General features: G+C 42.4%; 1 protein-coding gene across 2 annotated transcripts in view; it reads left to right on the top strand.

Annotated features, from left to right (window-relative positions):
* The window catches only part of CCDC170 (coiled-coil domain containing 170), a 96,693-nt gene extending 72,911 nt beyond the window's left edge, over positions 1-23,782 (top strand). Inside the window, exons 8-11 of one of the 2 annotated variants that reach the window (XM_068550962.1) lie at positions 4,335-4,508; positions 6,864-7,106; positions 19,564-19,800; positions 22,086-23,782. In XM_068550962.1, the coding sequence (XP_068407063.1) occupies positions 4,335-4,508; positions 6,864-7,106; positions 19,564-19,800; positions 22,086-22,286 (855 nt within the window). In that variant the 3' untranslated portion in view covers positions 22,287-23,782. The remainder of the gene's footprint in view (positions 1-4,334; positions 4,509-6,863; positions 7,107-19,563; positions 19,801-22,085) is intronic. The other variant, XM_068550961.1, reaches the window with a different exon arrangement.
* Positions 23,783-25,710: the final 1,928 nt, after the last annotated feature.

The following is a 25,710-nucleotide window of genomic DNA, read 5'->3' as shown; positions in this document are numbered from 1 at the left end:
ATGAAGCCAAAGCTGTGAAAAACAGGACCAGAGAAAGGTTTTATCGGACAGAATGGCAAGGTACATGTTTTTTTTTTTTTTTTTTAATGTTTTAATGCTATTCTTGTCTGCTTACATTCTTTTTATGTATGTATGTATGTATGTATGGCTTTGTTGGGTCCTCGTTTCTGTGCGAGGGCCTTCTCTAGTTGCGGCAAGCGGGGGCCACTCTTCATCGCGGTGCGGGGGCCACCCTTCATCGCGGTGCGCGGGCCTCCCACCATCGCGGCCCCCCCCGCTGCCGAGCACAGGCTCCAGACCCACAGGCTCAGCAACTGTGGCTCACGGGCCGAGCCGCTCCGCGGCATGTGGGATCCTCCCAGACCAGGGCCCGAACCCGCGTCCCCTGCATTGGCAGGCAGACTCCCAACCACTGCGCCACCAGGGAAGCCCCCAAGGTACATGTTTGTACCTTGTCACCGGCATCCGTAGGGGAAGGAAAAGAGAGACAAATGGGCTCAAGAGCATAGGTGCAGAGTTTGGCATGAAAAATACTCTTCAGTTGAAAAATCTGTACTCTGGACACTCACTCATTTTCATTCTCTGTACTTAAAGAAGTTGAGGACGCATCATGCCTGTGTTGCGGGTTGGATATGCAAAGATGCCTAAGAGGTGTCTGTGAGAAATCCTAGTGTCGTGGATGAGACGGGCAAATCAGGGCACAATTAGTGCAGTTAGTGCTACAATCAAGATAGGTATACAATGTGACAGGAATTCAGATAAAGGAGTAATTACTTCTTCCCTATTTCTGTATGCGAGGAAATGAGCCATGTTCACACAGGTGGTCACATGTGAGAGGGGCCTGAACGAATGAGTAGGAACTTGGCAGGCAGAAGCGGTGGGGAAGGAGTTTGAGGCAGAGGGGACAACGGGAAGGATGGAGAAATGGAGGGTGACAGGGAGCCTGGAACGTGACGCTTGCTGAGGCAGAGGCGCGAGGCGGCTCTCGAGGTGGCAGGAATAACTGAGGTCGGGCAGGCTGGTTACGCGAGGCTTTATCCTGTGGGTAATGGGAAGCCATAGGAGGGTTCTGACTAAAAGAAAGGTTTTTCCGAAGGCAGAGTGGCTCTGAGAGTCTAGAGGCTAAAGGAAGGAGCCCGTTGGGGGATTCTTAGGATAGTTTTGATCAGAAGATAATAAGGGTTTGGATCAAGTAGGGCTTTTGCGAGTAAGGATGGGGATAGTTTTGAAGAATTTGGGAGGGTGAAGGGAATTTCGTGAACAGATGTCTGAAAAAGGTGTGTTGGTTGAAGTTTTGAGCTTGAAAGGAAATCCTGAACCTGAGTATAATACATTAAATTGGAAGATATCTGACTGCCGGACATCTACACCTAGATGTTCCACCAACACCTTGCACTAAACATATTCAAAACAAAAATGATTCCCTCTCCTCAAATCTGTCCCTCTCCTGCCTCAGTGATGGTGAGGTGATCTGCCTCAGTCGCCCAAGCCAAAATCCTGAGAGGCACCCGCAGTGCTTCCCTCTTTTCAGCCAATTCCTAAGCACTGTAAATTCTATCTCCTCAAAAGTTCTCAAACATCCCCTCCCCCATCTCTAATTTAGAAGCAGTGCTTTGGTTCGGAGCATGATGTTGATTTGCATGGACTGCAGAAAAACCCTTCTAACCCATCTCCCCACTGCTCCCAGGGTGGTCTTAATAAAATGCATGTCTAATCTTATCTTCCTCCATCCTAAAACTGGTCAAGGGCTCTGTATGGTCCTCAGGATCAGGTCCTGATTCTTTCTTTACATGGCTGTGACCTGGCCAGTTTCCAAGTCCAGACTCTCTCTCACCTGCAATCTCTCCAGCCAATGGTGGCAAAGTCAGAAGCCTCCCGAGACCAGCAGGGCACTGCTAGGGTGTGCAGTGAGTGGTCAGCGTCCAAAGACATCCACATTCAAATTTGTAATGTGGCCAAAGAAAAGAAGGCGCCCTTGGCAATCCATGTTGCACATCGCTGGTCTCTCTGAGAACATGTTCTCCTTACCTTCTTCTAGGAATAACTATCCCTTCAAGACTCAGCTCCAATGTCACTTCCTCTGGAAGTCTTTCCTCAGAGGCTTAGTTCTTCACGCAACACGTACGGGGCTCTGTCACGGCACTAATCACCCTTTTTGTATCCATGTCTTAATTCGTCTTTTCCAATCAACTCAGAACTTCTTGAGGCCCGGGGAAATCATTTTTTCCGGATTTTTCCAGGGCTTAGAGCAAGAATCAATAAATATGATTTAAATAATAGAAGAAGCATATCAAAGGCAAGACTTTTAGGTAGATCGTTGTCTCTTCCCGCCTTCATTAGGATGACTCATTAATTTTAATTGAGGTTATGCCAAAATAGCTTTCAGTTATGCAATCAAGTTGTGTAAACTGATTCTGCCCATGGTGAAGTTTTCATAGAGAACTGCCTATAAAATAGTAATAGTAGCCTTACTGCCTAGTAAGGCTAGTAGGCATGTAAGATTGAAAAGCAAAGGAATATAGAGATTAAATTTAAATACAGGTAATTGAGGTTTATACCACATAGAATATATTCATGCTAAACTGTGATTCAAATGAACAAAATGTACAGGAATCCTGTCAGCAACCTTAACTTTCTGAGGCTTAGCCAAGATCCTTGAAAAGGCACTTCCTCTGTGGGGTCTTGGCTCAATCCTGTCTTAATCCCCTTTGGCCTGCTGTAGATCCTTGAATGCTGAGTGGATGGGTCGTATGTAGAAATAGAAAGAGAGGCTTTTATACCTTCGCATGAAAGGTGCCAACTCTATTTTATTTAAAATACAAACAGTAGCAGTTATTTCACTTTCATCTGCATAGATTAGAAATGAAATCGTCTATGAGGGGGGCTGACCCAACATTAAGAAGTGACAAACTGGGGCTTCCCTGGTGGCGCGGTGGTTAGGAATCCGCCTGCCAATGCAGGGGACACAGGTTCGAGCCCTGGTTAGGGAAGATCCCACATGCTGCAGAGCAACTAAGCCTGTGTGCCACAACTACTGAGCCTGTGCTCTAGAGCCCCCGAGCCACAACTACTGAAGCCTGCATGTCTAGAGCCCGTGCTCTGCAACAAGAGAAGCCACTGCAATGAGAAGCTCACACGCTGCAACGAAGAGTAACCCCCGCTCGCTGCAACTAAAGAAAGCCCGCACGCAGCAACGAAGACCCAAGACAGCCAAAAAAAGAAGTGACAAACTGATGATTCAGAGACAAAAACAGCCTGTGGTGGTCCTGTCACACAATACAGCAGCAATGTCTGTAATGGCTGTGACTTGACAGGAGAGATGAAGTTTTATGTATGCTTTTCAACAAAATTGGAAAATACACACTTACAAATAATTTCATTCTGATGACTGAAATATAGATAGTTCTGTGCTTTAAGCTGGCATGCTTTAGTCATCAGGAAATGATACTTATTTAAACATATAATTGCCTAAAAATGCCAGATGGATGAGTTATTGCAATGAGAAGGAAATTTCAAAGATAGAACCCAAATCATGAAATTATGTTATAGAAAGCTCATTGATGGATTTATTTATCCGTCAAGCACTTAGTAAAGATTAATGTCTGGCATGACGAGATCAGCCACAGAAATCAAGTGGAGGAGGATCGTAGGGTAGTTTTGTAACTTTAACCTGTTAAACTATGAACCTTGACTTCCCTGATACAGCTCAATTTTAGAATGTTGTTCCTTTAACTTTGATACATTAAAAACTTTTAAAGACATTTTCTAAAGAATTTTAACTTACAAAACCAAAAATGTTGCCCAAGGTTGTTTGTATGGAGAGCTGTGGTTTCAGCGTGATTTGTAGAATCCAAGAAGTGTAAAATGGCAACTGGCTAATTGGTCAGTTTCCACCTTGGAGGCCAGGACCCACTTAGGTGGACAAAATTTCCATGGAAGGTATGTGGATGAGTGGATTGCAGGGGCTGGATTAGCCAGTAGATCCCAGGAGCTGGGAGGGTCATGGTAGCAGCAGCATGTACCCAAAGCAGAGAGATGCAGATGCAGTCAGGAACGTGCCACGTTTGTCAGGTGGCAGGGTTAAAAGAGTGTATAATGTTAGACTGCACATCAAGGCCACTGACCAGGAGAGTCAAGAGAATTTGGACAAGGAACAGAACTGGAGGTGGCAGGGTGGTTCAAGAACTCATCACCAAGCACTGGAGTCAGGGTCTGGGCTCTGTACTGGGTTTAATGAGAACTACCTGGAAGCTTGGGAGAAAGACAAGGATTCTGTGAGGTCACCTGTGAACTCCACTTTTGTGTCCCATTTTCATTTTTGTTCTTGGGTTTAGTATCTTAAATTTCTGGATCAGCTTTCAGAGAAAATGAGGTTGGACCAGATGGCCGCTGAACTTGGCTTCGACATGCGTCTGGATGTAGTTTTAGCTCGCACGGGGCAGCTGGTCCGCCTCGAGAGCAGTGCAGTCATTGAAAACAAGACGATTGCCTACAGTTTACAGAGAAAGGTAGGGGATATTGCTGGTGTTGAGAGAAGGAAATTCTGAGAAACTTAAATCTTGAAAAATAATTTATTTCCACCATATTTGCCAGTGTGGCTAGGAAACATATTATACAAATATGTATTTAGAAGCCGAGTCTCTATTTCAGGTCTGAAGGGAAAGTAAGTGTATCATCTAAGGTTATGTTTGACTGTGAGTAGCTTAAACAAGTAGAAGTGGTGTTTTGGTATTTTTTTTCCCTCACATCCATTTCTGGAGGGTAAGCAGCTTCGAGTGAGTTGGCAGCTCTACTCTGTAAAGTTTCCAAGGACCCAGGCTCCTTTCAGCTCAGTAACTGCCCATCCCTAGGGTGGTCCTTATTGTCCTGGTTCACAGTGGTGCCTAGAACCATTATATCTGTGTTCCGGGCAGAAGGTTAAAAAAGACAGGGATGAAGAAGAGGGATGCAAAAGAACATGCATGAGCTGTCTTTTAAAGGAGGCTCCCAGAGTTTTCTATGTGAACTTGTGTTTATATCCCACAGCTAGAATGTGTTCTGATGGCTAAACCTAGCTGCAAGGGAGGCTGGGAACTGTAGCCTTTACTCTGGGTAGCCATTTGTCTAGCTGAAAAAATCACTGTTTCTATGACTATGGGAGAAGAGGAGAGCTGGGCAACATCTAGCAGTCTCACCTTTATATAAGCTCTCTTGCACTAGAAAGTAGAGAGGAGAGGAGTTTACTTTCCACTCACTCAAAGGAAGACTTAGAAAGAGTTTAGACTACATAAATGAATGAATGGATGAAACAGATAAAAACATAATTATTATGTAATTATTGGCATTGGGGAAAGAAAGAGGAAAACACAGATGTGTCCTTAGAATAGTTCTTAGGAGAAAATTCTATGGTAGAATTATCGTGTATAGGCTGCTTAATGAGTCACATCTGGGTTCTCAATTTGGTTCAACCAAGCTGTGTGACATTGGGCAAATTATATACTTCTCTGTCTGTGTTTCCTCGTATTTAAGATGGGGATGATACCTACCTCATGAGGTTGTTAATAAATAGCATTTTTGTACTCTTGGTTCATAGAACCATGCTCTATTCATATTTGACCTCTTTTCCATTTACTGTATCTTAAGGAATATTTTATAAAAGAAAGCAGACAACCCCTAGTACCATCAGAGACATTAAACTGAGCTACAATTCTTTCTGAAGTTCTCAGATAATTGATTTTTCCTCAACATCCAATATTATTCCTTCTTAAGTATTATATAATTATTAAAATGACCAGTGCACAGAACTCACCAAGGTAAATTTGCAGTAGAGTGAAATTTGACATGAAGAAGCTCAGGAAAGGGAGTTTAGTTAGGGAAATACTAAAAGCGCTTTGTTAAAAAAGGATGTGGGCGTGGACATTGCTGTCACTGTTAGACAAGATATTTAGGCCCTCATTTCAGTAAGCCCTTCATACCTTCAAACACTTTACTAATGCAGAATATATAATTAGGGAAAATGGGATGGTCTTTAGCTCTAACATTCTATAATTCTACACGATTCCGATTCCCAGTGTTTGTAAGAGGTGAAAGAGGTTCCTGTACTTAATATTCTACTCACTAATTGTGACATGTGAAGCCCAGGAGGATTTTTTTCTCCTCATAGAGTCCATAGTCTTTTTCTAAAAACCATTACAATTTCTTTCATCAAGTTTGACCGTCGATGCTAAGTGCTATTTGCAGACCCTGTTCAGCCTGGTTTGTGGATGGTATAAGGTCTGGCGTATAGTAAAGACACTAATGAAGTAATGCCTTCGTGAAGTCCCTTCTATTTCTAAGATTTTCAATATACCAACAAAGCTTTCCTCAAAATCTCCTTCATATAGCTTACTTTAAAAATATATCAACTCCCATGTTTGGTGCCACTCAACCTGGTTCTAAGTGATTGAAACTAGTCAGACTGGGTCTTCGGTACTAATTTACACTTTATCTTCTTTCAGAAAAGACTGGTACAAGTATAGTTGCCATGGGGTGTTGGAGAGGATTTTGTCTGTCTTATTATGTTCTGCTCTTGATAAGCCCATTTTAGTAGTTTTAAAAGTAATTTTACATTTTTATTATGATGCACATAATGTTGGAGGGAATCAGACATTGAAAGCCTACTCCTTTGTGCATTTTCTGTGGCTCTTTTGTCTCATACTTTGCAGCTACCAAATTAATTCTTGGAAAAATAGGGATAGAAAAATGCAATCAGGGAAATCTGATGGTTTACAAATTAGTCTTATTGAAGTGTAGATAAAGATCAACATTATCTGAGTAATTCATTTATATTTACTGACTATTCAATGATTATTTAAAAAAAAAAAATCCTGTTTGTATCAAACCAGCTAAAGACTCAGAAAGAAAGACTGGAGAGCAAAGAGCTGCACATGAACCGCCTCAGGCAAAAAATAGCCCAGCTGGAGGAGGAGAAGCAGGTGCATTCGGCATCGGCTGCGGAGAGGGACGAGGCCAAGGCCACCATCAGGAAGTTGCAGAAGAAGGTGGAGAGGCTGCAGAAGGAGCTGAGTGTGTGTCGAGAATTGAACACTGAGCTCAAAGCCAAACTGGCCGACACCAGTGAGCTTAAGGCAAGTGCTCAGCTGCATTTCCTTGTCACTGTCTGTGTGTGTTTCCATAAAGGTTTATGCAAAAGCGTGACAGCCTTAGAAGGGACACACCAGAAAAAAAAAAAGCTGAAAATTTCCTCTGATTTTCTAGAGTGGTGAGAAAAATGCAAATATGCCACAAATCAGCATAGTCGATCAATTTTGTGTCTCTTCAATATTTGAAATGAAGCCATAGTTGCTGGGTGAAAAGTCAGTCAAGAAGGGGTGATGTGATGTACAGAAAATAAAAACATTTCTTCGAAGTGTGGGTGACTATAATGTTAGGGATCGTGCAGGGATTTTTCACATAGGAATTTGCTTAGAGAAAATGAGAAAATGAACAGAAGTGTTCGCTGAGAAGAGGGGGCAACAGGTGTGTGTTGTGCTGTGCGATGTGTCACACCAAGTGGTGAAGAGGGCAGACAGGTTGGGGTGATGTGATTCCTGGATTCGAGGTGTTCGGCTTCTAATGAATACAGAGAAGAACGAAATTAGAACTTGGGATTTAATAAAAATATTTAAATATCACGTATGTGTGCCACTGGCAATAATACATAACTTCTAGTACACATGTCACCCCTGGCAGATACCCGTGTCGTGAAAGCGGGCAACAATGATGTCCTTGCTCTTTGCAGACGTGGGCTCTGAAATGGACTTTTGGAATGTTTCTGAATCTGGAAACAGACCAGTTGGGAAAAGGAATCTGGAATGAAGCCAGCACCTGAATCTGTGTAACAGGACAATATTTTAGGGCATATTTCCCACTCTATTCTCCCTTCTGAGTCATTAGCTTTTTTCCCCCTGAAGCCCTTTTGGCATCAGGAGGAGGCCACTAGATAAAGGCTTATTTCCCTAGAGAAGGGGAGGGCAGACTGCACCCAGGGGAGTGGACACACTTGAATGTAAAGGAAGGGGGAAACTAGGGAAAGCATCTGATAGGGTGCCTGGGTGGGGAGAAAATATCAGAAGTAAGTATCCTGGACACCCCTCTCACACCTTGAGACTGACCTTTGGGGTGTGTGTCTGGTGGGTCAGGGAGAATCCCTGATGTCAGCACGCAGTTGCTCCCTCCCTGGCTGGCAGGGGCTGCAGGAGGTGCAGGCGCAGGGGGCCTAGATCGCACCCATGCCCCGGAGCCTGAAGTTCCATTTGCGCTCTTGGGGGATACGGAAGGTAGCTAAAGATGCGCTCGGGAGAGCACACTGTGGGAGCAGGTGGTGGTGGCCCGCTCAAGTGAGGGACACAGTGACTCGCCATCAGAGGTTCCCAGGCAGATGCGCTAAGCCATGACCGCGGCTAAGTGTAGTGAGAGTAGCCGTAGGAGGCCTGGGCCAAGACAACCCTGTGAACTAGAAGTGGTGTTGGGGTGAGAGGAGCCCGCACTTCGTGTAGCAGAGAACGGAAGCAGGAAGGGAGCGGAAGCAGGAAGGGAGCGGAAGCAGGCCAGCAGCTGGTGGAAACTGAGGGCTGTGTCTGTAGAGTCTCATCCTGTTTCGTCTCGGTGACTTTGGTCTTAGGTCTACATCACATGTCCCCCGGATTATTTTAATTATTTACAAGTGGTCTTTCCACTTAACCTTTTCACAAACAAGCCTGATCCTCATAATTAAGTTTTGCTCTTCTGGTGATGTGATTATGCAACGCGTTGTTCTAGTCACAGTGGCAGGCTTAAGACTTTCCAACTCCAGCATCGTTGGTGTAAAGGAACATTTTCAAGTGTGGTGTATACAGAATGCTTCTAGGAGATACAGGATGGGGTATTATATAATGTTCAATCCTGAAGTAAAAAAATGGGTTCCCTTTAGTTTTCCTTTCAATGCTTTGACCATGATGGAGAAAACCTTAGAGGTTATTATGTCCTAGAACACTTGCTGGCCTACGTTTTAAACAAAGAATAAGCCTTATGCTCAGTGCTGAGTACCAGCAATAGTACCTGCTAATACCGTTTTGTTTTATTGTTAATACAGTGTTTGTTTTATTGTTATCTCCCATTTGTGGCACATTCTGTTGAAATCATATAAAATTCCCTTTAAAACAATTAAATTCCTTTAAGTTAAAAAGGTGGTTAAGTTAAAAAAAGAAAATGGATCATATAGGTGACATGTGGACATGTAAACATTGTGGAGGTAGAATGGGAATAACTGAAATATAGACAGATTGGAGAAGAGAATGAAAATGAGTGATAATTAAATGCAATAAGCAGGTGAATAGAAACTCTGATTGGCTGCTGCTAACACCGTGATAATTTCTGCGAGTTGGAGCAGTGGGAGAAGAAACTGGGCAGAGGACAGGGCCAGATCACACAGGGCCTCGTGTGTCATGCTAGGATGCTTGGACTTTTCATCTGGGTCCTGGGGAGCCACTGGAGAATTTCAAGAAGATGATTGAAATTGTCAGGAAAGAGACTAAAAAGAAACAGAGATATGAGGAGAGTAAAGGGACTCCAGAATAAGGCTGTGATCAACAGCATCAAGTGCAGCAGTAAGATGAAGACTGAATGACCATTTGCTACACTTGGCTTTGGGACATCTAAGGCTTGAGCGTGTATAATAGCAGATCATGGTGGTAGTGAGTGAAGGCTCTGACAAAAAGCCAAGTTTCAGTAGGCTGAGAAATGAAAGAGAAGTAGAAACAAAGACGGCGGCCTAGTCTTCTGGAATACTTGGATGAAAAGGGAACGAGAGACAGGAAAGTAAATAAAGTTGGCTTGTGTGTTTAATTTGTTGTTTTATTTTGCATAAAGAGATGCACATACTTCTACAGGTAAGGTATAGAAGAGACTGGATTTGACTGACTCAGCAATCACTCAGGCCCCTAAACATTTAAGTAGAGTGCAAAGTCTGCCTGCCAGTAGAGAATAGAGATCTCTATAACTTACTAATACAGTAAATGCTAACTTCATGAATTTATAAGATTTCAACTACAAAACAGCTTTTTATTGTTTTATTTGAGACATATTAGTATTCAAGACAGACTGATGGTATCAATTCTCCATCTTTGTACATCACCTATGCTTGTCCCTGTGTTAATTTTACTATCCATAAAGCAGTATTTCTGACATTAGCAAAAATGGCCTTCTTGTGTTAGTTTCCTAGGGCTGCTGTAACCAAGTACCACAAATAGAGTGGCTTAATACAACAGAAATTTATTCTCTCACAATTCTGGAGTCCAGAAGTCTGAAATCAAGGTGTTGCTAGGGTTGGTTCTTTTTGGAGCATCTGAGGGGAACCATTCCATGCCTTTCTCCTGGCTTCCGGTTGCTGCCTACAATCCTTGGCATACCGCTGCATAATTCTGATCTCTGTCTCCGTTTTGATGTGACCTTCCCTTCTGTATGTCTCTCCTTTTCTGTGTCTTATATGAATACCCATTATTGGATCTGGGGCCCACCCTAATCCAGGATGATCTCACCTTGAGCTTCTTATCTTTTTTTTTTTTTTTTAATTTATTTAATTAATTTATTTACTTTTGGCTGCGTTGGGTCTTTGTTGCTGTGTGCGGGCTTTCTCTATTTGCGGCGAGCGGGGGCTGTTCTTGGTTGCGGTGCACGGGCTTCTCATTGCGGTGGCTTCTCTTGCTGTGGAGCACGGGCTCTAGGCACGCGGGCTTCAGTAGTTGTGGCTCGCGGGCTCAGTAGCTGTGGCTCGCGGGCTCTAGAGCGCAGGCTCAGTAGTTGTGGCTTACGGGCTTAGTTGCTCCGCGGCATGTGGGATCTTCCTGGACCAGGGCTCTAACCCATGTCGCCTGCATTGGCAGGAAGATTCTTAACCACTGCACCACCAGGGAAGCCCAAAGCTTCTTATCTTAATTACGCCTGCAAATTGCAAATAAGACTACATTCCGAGGTTCTGGGTGGACATGTCTTTTGTGGGGTGGTGGGGGGGGGCACTCTTACTAAATTAGGCATTAATTTCACCATTTAGAGAGGGTTGATACAAAGTAATAATTTGGACACATTTCTATGTGTTTTGTTTAAAAAACTGAGATATAATTCACATGCTATAAAATTCACTTTTTTTTTGGCTGTGCTGCGTGGCTTGCAGGATCTCAGTTCCACAACCAGGGATTGAACCCAAGCCATGGCAGTGAAAGCCGGGAATCCTAACCACGAGGCCACCAGGGAACTCCCAAAATTCACTCTTTTAAAGTACAAAATTCAGTAGTTTTTAGTATATTGACAAGGTTGTGCAGCTATCACCACTCCCTAATTCTGGAACATGTCCATCATCCCCTCACCTCCAAAAAAAAAACGAAAACAAAAACCCTCCATATTCATCCTTTCCCCAAACTCTGTAAACCAGTAATCTACTTTCTGTTTCTATGGATTTGCCCATTCTGGACACTTCATATAAGTGGAGTCATACAAGATGTGGCCTTTTGCCCATGGCTTCTTTCATTTACTATGTTTTCAAGTTTCACCCGTATTGTGATCAGTCCTTCATTCCTGTATTAGTCAAAGTTCTCCAGAGAAGCAGAACTAATTGGATGCACACACACACACACACACACACACACACACACACACACACACACAGACAGATTTATTTTAAGGAATTGACCCACATGAGTATGGAAGCTGGCAAATTCAGAATCTGCAGGATGGGCCAGCAGACTGGAAACCCAGGAAGAGCCAGTGTCGCTGTTCAAGTCCAAAGGCTGCCGGCTGGCAGAGTTGTCTCTTGCTCAGGGGAAGTCAGTCTTCTGTTCTATTCAGACCTTGAGCTGATTGGATGAAATCTACCCACATTATGGAAGGGCAATGTTAATCTTACGCCAAAACACCCTCGGAAAATTCATGATAATGTTTGACCAAGTATCTGAGCACTGTGGCCCAGCCAAATTGATACATAAAGTTAACCATTACAGTTTTTTAATGGTTAAATAATATTCCATTGTATAGATTTACCACATTTTGTTTATTCAGTATTTGATGGACATTTGGATTGTTTCCATTTTTGTTTTGGTCTATGATGAATAAGGCTGTCTTGAACATTTGAGTTCAAGTTTTTGTATGCATTTCTATGACTGTTGCAAAACATGGTTGAAGACCTTGACCCCTAGGTTACCTAAGTCTTCCTCTTTAAGACCCATGTATTAAATTTCCTCCTGAATTCTAAACCAGGAAGAAGCAGACCTTTCCAGATGACCTGTTAAATTTTAATTTGGCAGGCAAACGTAAATATTGTAGAAATGCCTTTTTGAAAGAAAAATATTCTTGCATAGATTTCCCCTCCCTGTGTTGAATCAAAATAATTTTATTATAGTATTGCTTATATATGTACAAACAACACTATATAGAAATTTCTTTTTTAAAAAATATTTATTTATTTATTTGGCTGTGTTGGGTCTTAGTTGCAGCACACGGGATCTTCGTTGTGGCGTGCAGGCTTCTCTCTAGCTGTGGCATGCGGGCTGTAGAGTGCACGAGCTCAGTAGTTCAGCACGTGGGCTCTCTAGTAGGGGCGTACGTGCTCTAGGGTGCGCAGGCTCAGTCGTTGTGGCCTGCGGGCTTAGTTGCCCTGTGGCATGTGGGATCTTAGTTCCCTGACCAGGAATTGAACCCATGTCCCCTGCATTGGAAGGTGGATTCTTAACCACTGGACCCCCAGGGAAGTCCCTAGAAATTTCTTAATCTCATTACATTTTTACCATTATAAAATCCAAACCAATTTAGAAATAAAAACAAAGTATAAAAATAGAATTTAAAAATTAGCAATATTACTTCAGTATGCTAGATTTTAGTTCCCTAAAATCACCATTAGTAAGAATGTGCAGTACTGACTGCTTGTGGTATGGGCTTCTTTTATTTTGGCACGCCTACCGTTTATGTCATCTAAGGATGGAGTGATTGATTATTCTACCATGTGCTTTATATTGCTGCTGCAGTTACTTTGCTTGTACATACACCATGACATAGTTTGGCCTCCAATTGGCATGAACACATTATTTATGTATTAACTCTACCTTTGCTCTTTCTTCATTAACCTATAGGATAATTAAAGTGATGTTACTAACCGGCAGAAGCATAGCCTTATGCACAAGTGCAAATGCAGGCACTGAAGTCACGTGGCAGAACTCCAGTTCTTTGTGGAACTCATGCAACGCCAGTTGCTTTGTAGCCGACATGGGTTATGAATAGTTTCAGCTGAGTAGATTGAAACACACAATAACAGTGGCTTGGTCAGGAAAGATGTTTACGTCTTTCTCACTGCAAAGAAGCATGGACATAGTCATTCCATGTTTAGTAGGAGAGTTTCGTGTTCATCACTGATCCTGGCTTGTTCTCTCTTTCTGCTTCACCATCCAGCAATAACTTTCCTCCTCAGTGCCACCTCTTAGTACAAGCTAGCTGCTGGGGCTCTGGCTTCATTCCAGGCACCAGGCAGAAGGAAAGGTGGAAGGACATCCTGCATGCCACTTTCCAGGAACAATACAACACTTCTTAGTCTATGTTGGCTGGAACTTAGTCCCTGGGGCTCACTTAGATGAAGTCAGCCTAAGAAATGGGTCTTTATTCTGGGAAGTAATAAAAAAAGGAAGAATAGGTATTTGGTGGTGAGCTTTCAGCCTGTACCATGTGGCTCCATCTTAGTAGGGAGCTGTGGCCAAAAATTGGTAGTCAGACAACCAAAAACTAGTGGAAAGCCATGATTGTCTCCCTTGTAGTCAGTCACTCAAGGAAACACCCAAAGAGGATAACATTCTTCAGCCACCAGCAAAGCTCTCTTCTGCTTTCTAACTTTCTTGATAATCTCCCACATAAGATAGCTGCTTCCCATGCTCCTCCCACACTCCAGAACTTTCTCCAATCTAGCCAGTGCAGCCTTTCTTTATATTATTTTCCCCGAACCTACCATCTTGAACTCAGCTCTGATTATGTAGATCCATTGACCTTGAATTGCCCTGAACTCGCCCCACTTTGAATGTGTACATCATTCAAAGATGTGAGAAAGAACCTCCTAGGTGCTGCGGAGGGGTTTGGGGTGTGCTCGGCCTGCAGAGCGGAGCATCTCCCTTTGATTTCTGCTGTGGTTCCCTCCATTTCCAGTGAAATCTCTGTGGTTCTTTGCGGAGGGGCACAGCATCATTGGGCGACCCTCCCCCTCTGCTGTCCCACCCCCTTTAGAGAGCCCTCTTGCAGTGCCTGGCTCCCGCAGGGTCCTATTTTCAGTGCGATCCCCTAAAAACCCTCCAGGTGGAGAATTTATATCCTCTGGCAGATTCAACAGGTCCGATTTTACGTTTAATCACCTTCTCTTTCAGGGTCTTTGGCCCTTATAACACGAGAGAATTGTTCACCAGATTTGAAATGCCTTCCCTCAAGGAGGCAGATGCCAGATATGGTATTCACTGGAAGTGAAGCAGACTCGGAAGCTGGTCCATCCTCGCTGGGGTCTGGGTGGCACATCAGCCTTGTTTGTGACCATCTCCGTCCCACTGGGAAAAAATTGTGGGCACAGTCTCTCACTGAACTCTGGACTGGATCTGATAAGCTCCCTTAGTTGGATTAAGAAACCCATTTGCCTTGGCCCCCTTTCCCCACCCCCCAACCCCCCATCCTCCCAGCAATCTCGTTTGCTGGATTTGACTTAGGAGGCTGAGGCCTACTTCCTACTGCTGGCTCCCAGTTCGGTCCTGGTGGCTTGGCTTGGAGTCCATTACTTTCTCCCTGACAACAAGAATTCAGGCAGCCCTTAAGATTGTGATAAAGTCTCATATTTTTGAGAAATTCTTGGCTATAAATTTTTCTCATTAGGACTTGATTTATGTGCTTCTAACTCTCCAAGCTGTGTTCCATCTCCTTTGGTACATGGCCCACTGTAAATGTTTTTCTAATCTGAGTAGAAAGGCTGAATGTATCTCCTCTTCTGTTAATACAAGGTTTTTAATGCAACATAGCAATCCCAGGAACTTCTTGCTTTGCCCCATGTTTTCTCTGAAGCACTGAGATAGTTGGCATGTGAAGGGAATCTTTATGTTTTTTTTTTTTTTTTTAATTATTTATTTATTTATTTTTGGCTGTGTTGGGTCTTTGTTTCTGTGCTAGGGCTTTTCTCTAGTTGCGGCGAGCAGGGGCCACTCTTCATCGCGGTGCGCGGGCCTCTCACTCTCGCGGCCTCTCTTGTTGCGGAGCACAGGCTCCAGACGCGCAGGCTCAGTAGTTGTGGCTCACGGGCCCATTTGCTCCGCGGCATGTGGGATCTTCCCAGACCAGGGCTCGAACCCGTGTCCCCTGCATTGGCAGGCAGATTCTCTGCCACTGCGCCACCAGGGAAGCTCGGAATCTTTATGTTTTAAAGGGAGATAACCTTGTTTTAAAATTGATATTGATTTCGCCCATCTAATGTCCCCTATTTGTAAAATATTTGAAAATCTACACAATATATTATTTAGAGTACTTGTTCATATAATTTATAAATAAATGTACATATATATTCAGAATTTTTTACTGATAGGATGCATTATACATGTATCAATCACTCATGGGAAAGCTCCCTTCTCAATTTTTTATTTTGAAAAATTTCAAATCTATAGACTAGTTTCAAGAATAGCATAACAGACATTCTTTTACTTTTCATGTAGATTGTTAACATTTTACTGATTGTTATATTTTGCTTAATGAGAGAGACAGAGAGAGACAGAGAGATACAGAGAGACAGAGAGAGGAACCATTTGAGAGTAAGTTGCAGACATCATGACACTTCATCCCTAAATACTTACCAGGTATATCTTAAGAACAAGAGAATTCTTCTGTGTGACCACAGTGCAATCGTTACACTCAGGAATCTACACTGAGATAATATTCTAATATAGTCGTACTAATATACAGTCCACGTTCAAATATGGGTTTTGATAACTTGGAATCCATGAATGATCTCCAAAGTCGGCCCCTGTAGACCTGCACTTCGTGGGCACCATTTCCTTGTCTCAAGTGCTTGCCCTACTGGTGCTGGTTCATTTACTAAAAAGCTGACTCAGAATCCCTTCCCCCAGCTGTTGCTGGCATTTTATTTCCTGCATATTTCCCAAGCTACAGCAGTTGTTCTTACACCTTCTGGATTGCAAGCAGCTGCCAGTTTCCCAAGAGATTTCCTCTCTCCTGCATGGAGCCAGTTCAAAAGTTTTGAACTTGTCCAAGAGTGTCTGCCATTGACTTCCTCTCTGCCTGGAAAGGAATTTAATTTCTTAAGAATCTGTGTGTGTGATAGTAGGTAAAAACAAGTTTCCAGTTTAGGTATTTGACTTAAGCTTTCTCAGTTTAGTGACATTACCCAGACAGTATAAATCTGATTTTCCATCTGGACATCCATATCCCAAACAGGCACCTTTCCTCCATATCATGTCATAATTCCAATCTTAGAATAGCTTCTACCATTCCTCTGACTTTCCAGAAGTGTTGGAGGACCCTTCAGAGTTTAGGTCAGGTCAGCTTGTGCTCCTTACGCCATAATTCTGGAACTCAGTCTCCATGAAGATGAGCTCTAACCCCGAGACTCGGTCAAGATTTTAATCTCTGACAGTAGCCTCCAAATGTAGTCTGGGTAAATTGCAACAATCTCAGAATCCTTCATCAATAAATAATCAGCAGTCCAGCAACTAAATGATAATGTTGCTTTATTATTGTTACTCAAAAAAAAAGGAAAAAAGAAAAACAAAGGAGGATTTCATTCATCAAGAGTAGCAGTATTTTAAAGCCTCTTCTCCATTGTTTTCTCTCTCTCTTGTTTCCTTGCTGCATGACACCTATATCTCCTCACAAGTCCCTCTTCCATCATCCCAAGTTTCTTCCAGAAACACTTCCTGCAGCCTAGTTAACAGAGACTCTTTCTTCCCACTCCTCTCTCAGCTTTTTATCGGGTAGATCAATTTAGTCTCTCAGGCTTTCTTCTTCCCCGACACTCTCCCCATTACTCAGATTTGCCCTGGGAACAACAGGATGGGAGTAGATGCAGCAAGAAAGCATCTTTCCTTTTTAGGAAAGAAGGGATAAAATGAAAGGGGAAGGGAGAAATCAGCAAACACTCATTATTTGGTATCTTTTTATTACTTTCAGATGTAACTTTTAAATGATTTTCAACAAAATTAAAACACAGATTTATGCTTTTTCTTTGAGAATATGCCTGTAGGCCTTGTCTGAACTGTTAGGAGGCTCAGAACTAAATTCAGAGCTCTGCTGGTATTTGCGCTTTGTCCATCCCACGTGTACTTCTTTATTTCAAAGTAATTTCTTTTGATGCATTTAAAGGCTTCTTTGTAAATGTACTTTACAATAACAGCTTTATCAAGATATAAGTCACATATCATAAAACTTACCCTTTTAAAAGTGTACAATTCAGTAGTTTTTAGTATATTCACAGAGTTTTATAAACATCACTGCTATCTAATTTCAGAACATTTTCATTACCTGAAAAAGAAATGGGGAACAGTTACTCCCCATTTTCTACTCCCACCAGCCCCTGGCCTTTTCTGGATCTCTCATATAAATGGAATCGTATAATAAGTGGTCTTTTGTGACTGAGTTACTTCCCCTAACACAGTGTTTTCAAGGTTCACCCATGTTGTAACATGTATCAGTACTACGTTCCTTTTTATTGCTGAGTCATACTCTATTGCATGGATATAGTACAACTCTTTAATCTACTCGTCCATTGATGGATATTTAGGCTGTTTTCACTTTTTGGTGATTATGAATAGTGCTGCTACGAACATGCTTGTGAAGGTTTTGTGTGGACGTAAGTTTTTAGTTCTCTTGGATATATGCACCTTGGAGTGGAATTGCTGGGTCATAAGTCAACTCTATGTTTACAATTTGAAAACTGGCCTACTGTTATTCACAGCAGTTACACCATTTTGCATTCTCGCCAGCAGTATAGGAGGGTTCCAATTTCCCCACTTCTTCACCAACACTTGTTACTGCCTATCTTTTTGGTTACGGTCATCCAGTGGATAAGTGGTAGCTCATTCATATTTATTTTGAATGGTCAGTTAAAAAATTTTGTGTCTAATTATGCAAAACTACCTCAAATTCTTTTTTTAAAAAATTGTGGTAAAATATACAGAACATAAAATTTTACCATTTTTAACCATTTTTACATGTACAATTCAGTGACATTAAGTACATTCACACTGGTGTGCAACCATCACCGCTATCCATTTCCAGAACTTTGTCATCATCTTAAACTGAAACTCTGTGCCCATTAAACAAGAGCTCCCCATTCCCTCAGCTCCTGGTAGCTTCTATTCCACATTCTAGCTCTATGAATTAGCCTATGCCAGGTAACTCACAGAAGTGGAATTATACAATATTTGTCTTTTTGTGTCTGGCTTATTTCACTTATAGTGATGTCTTCACAGTTCATCCATGCTATAGTATGTATCAGAGCTTCATTCCTTTGACTCAGATTCTTTTTGTCGGCAGATCTGGTATAATTTTAAATACTAAACTAATAAAGAAAATGTGCCTCATACTTGAGGATGCTCTGTTTTGGCTTTAAGATCCTGGGATAGCTTCTGGGAGAGAGGTACCACCCTTCCCTCCTGCCTGCAGTGGATGCAGTGGCTACCTTCCAGTTCCCATACTCATTGGTAAAGTCAGAAGACAGTTTTCCAGAAAAACTGCTAATTTCCCTCACAGCACTGATGACTTGCCAAGGAGATTTTTAAGTGGGGCTTCCTTGTGGTAAATCACCAAAAGGGGAGACATTTTGCTGTTTCTAATGTTTTTATACCAGGGATGACCCCTTGGCAGGGGTAAAAAGTACAAGTTGCTTTACCTGTGGAGCTCGGTAGAGTCTATGTGTGAGTACCACAGACTTTGTTTTAATATTTAACCCCTGAATCATGCTGTCTACCATTTCATCTCATCAATCTTCCACATAATGATACTCTAATATTTGCTCATAAATTATAACTGCTTTAAGACATGTTCCTCCAGTCTATATGCTTAGCAGAGTCTGTATAACTGGGTTGGATTCCATTCTTTATTCATGAAAAGAGTTGTTAAATGAATTTCATTGACTTAAAAAAAAATTTATTATTTATTTTATTATTTTTGGCTGTGTTGGGTCTTCGTTGCTGCACGCGGGCTTTCTCTAGTTGCGGCGAGCGGGGCCCACTCTTCTCTGCAGCGCGCGGGCGGGCCTCTCACTGCGGTGGCCTCTCTTGTTGCAGAGCACGGGCTCTAGGTGTGCGGGTTTGAGTAGTTGTGGCTCGAGGGCTCTAGAGTGCAGGCTCAGTAGCTGTGGCACACGAGCCCAGTTGCTCTGCGGCATGTGGGATCTTCCCGGACCAGGGATCTAACCCGTGTCCCCAAGTTGGCAGGCGGACTCGCAGCCACTGTGCCACCAGGAAGTCCCCACTGACTTCTGATTTGTCTTGTTTATACAGTTTTCCTAAATAAATGCAGAAGAAATTATCAGCATTCTCTTTGACTGCTTAGAATAAAACTTTGGAACAGACCAAAGCCATTGAAGACCTAAATAAATCCAGAGACAAACTGGAAAAGATGAAGGAGAAAGCTGAGAAAAAGCTACTGTCTGTCAAATCAGAATTGGAGACTACAGAGCATGGGGCTAAGGAGAGTAAAGAGAGGGCCAGGAACATGCTAGAAGAGGTAACCAGTGAAATGAAGACATTAAAACAATCTCTGGAAGAAGTAGAAAAGAGAGAAAAGCAGGTGGGTAGAAATCTGGCAGTGAAACCTTCTTATTTAGGAAAGATGGGGCAATTCAAAAGCTTGATAATTATTCATACATTTCTTCATAACCAATTATCAAGCTTTCTATATCATTCCAATGTATCTGTCTGTCTTCTACCGTCTTTTTGGCATTAAAAGTACCATTGTGATTTACTCCACTAAGAAAAACAATTCACATTTTCATGGCACGAACTGTAGCAAAGAAAAAGACATTCTTATCAAAGCCATGGAAAGCCTGTGAAAAGCCAGGTTCTGGTTGTGAAGAGGTTTTTATTATATTTGCTGATTGCCTCTGAAGTTTGCGTTATCCCAGATCTTCTAACGTTATCCAGGGCCGCAGCCTCAGGAGGGAAATTTTATCTCCAGCAGAGATCAATTGCAGGAAACAATCCCAATTCTCAAACAGTGGCACCCAGACCTGATGGCCGACCAAGCCCAGATGTAAACCATAAAACAGAACTCATGCGCCCGCTGGTTGCAAGGAGGAGTTTTATCTGGTGAGCCCATCAGGAGGTCAGGCATAAAAAAACATGTCCTGGGCAGCCTGACCCCTGCTTTTGGCTTTTATCTCAGTCTCTTTCTGCAGCTCAGAAGGGCACAGAGTAGACTCTGATCCGAGGATATTTTTTCTCTTTGGCTGCCTCTGCTTTGGCTCATGTGTCAGGCCGAGTTGAGGAAGGCCAAACTCTAAGAGTGAGTGGTCTCAGAGGAAACCTCTCATCAATTAAGAGCATTGGCCATATTCAAAAGGGTGGAAAAGTTTGGGGAACACTTTTTCATCAGGGAGACTAGGCTGGAAAGAGTGTTCTGTTTCCCGAGTTGGATTCAGCATAGGAAGGATGCTGGTACATGAATGAGCGCACGGTGAGGATGTTTGGAAGGCACTTCTCCCGGAGGAAACATCTGCCTTCGGATTGGATCACACCTTTTCTAAAATGGAAGGTACCTCTGGAGAGGGGTTGTCCGGCCACCTCTAGTTGATCTGCTTCTGCTTTCGCCTAGAATCACAGCAACCAGTCAATGAGAATTTGAAGGGGTGTAAGGCACATTTTGTCCATTTTCTCTAGCTCCACAACTCTCATTTTTCCTTTTGTGATGGACAAATAATTGTCCCAGAGAGTCCAGTGTTGTGGGTTGTGAGGTGGCAATCTGTGTGATGTGATTTGATAAACACTTAGAAGTCCTCCGTTTTCGTCAGCTCATACTTTTTTTTTTTTGCCATTTGTTCTTCCTTTCGGGTTTTTGTTGTTGTTGTTGTTGTTATTTTTAAATTTTTTTTTAGTTATTTTTTTTAAACATCTTTATTGGAGTATAATTGCTTTACAACGGTGTGTTAGTTTCTGCTTTATAACCAAGTGAATCAGCTATACATATACATATATCACCACATCCCCTCCCTCTTGTGTCTCCCTCCCACCCTCCCTATCCCACCCCTCTAGGTGGTCACAAAGCACCGAGCTGATCTCCCTGTGCTATGCGGCTGCTTCCCACTAGCTATCTATTTTACGTTTGGTAGTGTATATATGTCCATGCCACTCTCTCACCCTGTCACATCTTCCTTTCGTTTTAAGAGGTTCATTGCCCAGTTAACAGCCCAGTGCATAAATGCTTATAACACAAGAGGCACAACCACACCAACAACTGTAGAGCATTTCCTAGCAGGCAGAGCACATACACAGTCATCGTTTCATTTGATCCAAATTTCAGAACAGCCCTGGGAAAAAGGTGTGGTTAGTCATTCACCCTGGAAGTGGGAAAATGAAATCTTACCAAGGCCAGAATCTCATTCATAGTTGCTGAGCTGGGCTTCTTGATTTGGTAGCCGATACCACATTAATTGGCTCATCAGAAAAGTGGTTATGAAATTGCTGAAGGTTGGTGTCTGAAAGGACTTTAGAGGTAATTTAGCAGGCTAGCCTTCTTCTTCTCCTCCTTCTTCTTCCTCTTCTTCTCCTTCTTCTTCCTCTTCCCCTTTTCCTCCTCCCCCTCCCCTCCCCCTCCCCATCCTCCTCCTTCTTCCTCTTCTTCTTCTTCTTCTTCTCCTCCTCCTCCTCCTCCTCCTTCTTCTTCTTCCTCTTCCTCTTCCTCTTCTCCTTCTCCTCCTTTTTCAATAAATGAGAGAATTAATCAGAGAGTGATGAGAGTAAGTAATTTGCCTAGCTCATGCAAACCTGGGTTTTCCACAGATGTTTGGCTTGCATTTGGTCTAGCAGTGTCGATACATTTTGTTCTCTCAATCATTGTGGTTCTGTTTGACATTGCAGCTGGTGGACTTCAGGGAGGTGGTTTCTCAGATGCTGGGCTTGAACATGACCAGTCTCACTCTTCCTGACTATGAAATCTTCAAATGTCTTGAAAGACTGTCCCATTCACACCAGCATCACTTTGTCACCTGTGCCTGCCTCAGAGATGTGACCACAAGGCAAGATGGACACCCACAGGGCCACTTACAACTTCTTCATTGAACACTATATCTCTTGAGGGAGGGGGAGATGAGAGATAGGACAGAGTTCTCAATTTCACAAATTCCCCAAACCTGTGAAGTTTGATCAGTGTGTGAATATCGTATACTTTGATGATAGAGCAAGAATCGATCATGGGCAAAAAAGGATCTCAAAGGTGCCAGCCTTAGGTAGATGCTTGGCACTAAAAACACCTATTATTTTATTTGCTAGCACTTTGGGACCCAGATGAATTTCACTAGATTGTGTATCTAGAATGGGAAATGACGGTAGGGAATTAACAATTATGGGGTTTCTATTGTGGGTCAGGAGTTCTACTAGCCAGTTTAATTCTCATAATAACCATGTGGAGAAACTTTACTGTTTTTACTTTACAGCCTCTCTGGGGCTTGAGAGGTGATCTTGGTTACCTACCTATGATTGCAGTTAGTTAGTGACAGAACCAGAATGAACGCCAGGTCGGCTCAGTAGCAAAGACTGCACCTTCTCTGTTGTTTCACAGTCCTACTGTTTCTCCTGAATTCCTGCGATTCTGGTGGAAATTGCCTTCACCACAAAGCAAGGAAAACGTCTGTACAATCAAGGATCGAAGTCCAAAAGTGACTGAGATTTATGAGTGTAACCCACATGATTTCTTTAAAAAGCCATACACCTAGTTATGTGGATGAAACATACATAGATCTGAGGTCCTGTAAAATGGTCCTCTTTTAAATGAGTGTTGCTACCAGATCGTATTTGGTGGTAATCATTAATGTTTGAACAGAGCCGAGCTCAGCACTTTAAAAATGAAAGCTTTAACGTGAAATGCTGGTAAGATGAAGAAATCATACACGGTTTATTCACCGATATATCAAATATCCTGACAGCAGGGATACTTTTTCAGGATCGAGATTTTATAGTGAATGTCTATCATTTTCTGTCTTCCTTTTAAATTTCTATTTCACAAATATTTTTCAGGAAACCATCATTCTTAACTTCCCAAGAAAAACCTGTTTCTCTTTTGGGTGGTTGTCTTATTTCTATTGATGCCATAAGAGAAAAATTGTCTAGTCCCTTAAAAGAGCATTAGTGTCTAATTAAAGGAGAAGGAAACAATAGATTACACCCAAGCATTAAGAGAAAATGAAAACTCTAGAAGAAAGGAGGTGAGTTTGACACAGTTTGGATGACAGCTGACGTAGAGGGAGAGTGACCAAGGGTCTCCGCTGGGGGATGGGTCGTCTCTGCCTGGCTTTCTCTGTCGTGTGCATTTTGCTACCGCACGGCCCTGACTTAGGACATGAACGAGGTCTGCAACAGTAGGGGAGGTAGCCACGTACTCTCCCAAGGGAAGGTCTGTGGTCTCTGGAGATCCCTCCACATGCTCCAAAGATGCAGTGGCTGCTGCTTCGGACCCACATTCACCTGGAGTGGAGAAGGCGACTTCGCTCTTCGGGCCTCTGGGGGGTGGAACTGCTGAGTGACTCTGCTCCGTCCAGGCCACAGAAAACCGTCGTTGATGGGGTCGGGGTGGGCGGGCGGGCCCAGGGGTGGGGGAGATTGCTTTTGTGCATTCTCTCTGTTTTCATTTTCCAACTACAGTCTTTGATGAACTTCATTTATTTTCTTTGTAAATTTATTTTTGACACTCTTCAAAGATGCTTTTTAACAACGTCACTTTAAAACCATACACTGTCATAATACTATTTTTCCATTTTGGACTTATCATTAATTGTATTTCCAGATTCATATAAGAGGTTAAAAATGGTCCATACTAAAAATGGTTAGTCCTGTACTTTCTCCTTATTACACAAAATTACGTTCCATTTATCTAAATATGCATTTATATAATATTTCCAAAATGTAACTCAAGCATAGATACAGTCATCTTTAATACATATAGAAATATTTAAAGTGTTTGAATATAATCCTTAGGAATTTCTGGTGGAAAGACTGTATGGGATAAGAAAAATAAATTCTGTCTATGTATATATGTCCATATGTGCATTAGCTATTTGTCATTTGGACAAATTGAGAATCCTTCAATAAAGCTCTTTCCCTTCTTGTTGAAGTGCCGGTTGGTTGTCGGCTTTCCCTCTGTGGCCTCCATTCCAGAGGTGGCAGGCCAGCTTCACATTTTTGTGTTAGATTTTGTTCTTCTATAATATCCATGTATATTTCATGTTGTCCAATAAAATGCATTGGTGTGATGTGATTTTCTAAATAGAGTTTTAAAATATTTAACATTAACTCTTCTACCAAATCACTTGAGTAATAATTGCTGCTGAGGTTGTTATTCTGATCATTGTCTGAGACATTTGAATGTATGTGTAGAATATCTCAATTAGGAAAAAAATTCTAACTTGATCCGTCTAAATTTCCAGTTTTACTTTACCTTATAGATGAACAGCGAGTGATTCAAGGTCAAGGGGTTGTGGGCTGAAAGTTGTTAAAGAATGTCTTTATTATTGATATTGTAACAATTAGGACTTAGAAAATGAAGTCTAATTTTCACTGGGGAAGCATTTCACAGTTACCTTTGACTGGGAAGGCTCTGCCCACTTTACACAGTAGCGATCTTACCCACTTTATTGCACACCCCACTTAGCTTCTTCTCAGCAAGTGGGGTCTGTATGCTTCTCTTTCCCCTCTGCAGCTTCCATGCTGCTATTCCTTCACCTTTGTGTAAGAACCGTCATTCTTTCGAGGCTCCCGCTAACTAATATATAACTTTCTTCCGGTCCTTACTGCAGTTAATTCACTAACATCCTGTCTACGTAAGACCGTTGAAATGGTCCATAGGTGTCTTCTCCACTCTCATCAAGTACTGCCTTCATCTGAGGTGACTTTCATGCCTATAAGGCAAACCCATGCAACATTTTATCTTTAGTTTCTTGTTCTTTCAGCTCTCATACCTTTGCCTCCTTTTGTTTCAGCCACTTAACTCCTAGACTGTAGTTTCTAGTAATCCAATGTAGGCTACCTTAAGCAAAGAGATTTTGGGATGCTCAGTTGAAAGATTCAGGGGTAGACTAACTTCAGCGTGGCTAGATCCAGGGATTCAACATTGTTTTCTGGATCCTTTTTGCTTTTATTCATCTTTGTCTCTGCTTGATTTTCTTGTCTTTGTATATTGGGCTCACTTGCTCCTGCTGGAGATGGTTTCTCTATGTTGCCAAGAAAGATGGTCATAAGCAGTTACAAAGTCTTTACAAGTGAGGAACTGAGCTGAGAAAGAGAGATTCTCTGCTTCTAACATTCATGGAAGAAATCTCCGAATAGTTTGATCATCTCTTCTTGGTCACATACCCCTGAGCCAATCACTCTAGCCAGAAGGATGTACTCACTGGCTTGCATCCCATGCCAACCCCTGCAGTGAGGGTGGGATGGGGTGAGGCTCCAGAATAATCTGTTCAACCAGAACCACATGTAGTAACAGAGGGAAAGT

Source organism: Eschrichtius robustus, chromosome 9 (genome assembly GCF_028021215.1).
Source record: "Eschrichtius robustus isolate mEscRob2 chromosome 9, mEscRob2.pri, whole genome shotgun sequence".
Lineage (NCBI taxonomy): Eukaryota > Metazoa > Chordata > Mammalia > Artiodactyla > Eschrichtiidae > Eschrichtius > Eschrichtius robustus.
Note: the sequence above shows the minus strand (reverse complement) of the source record. Positions and strands in the feature narration are given on the sequence as shown.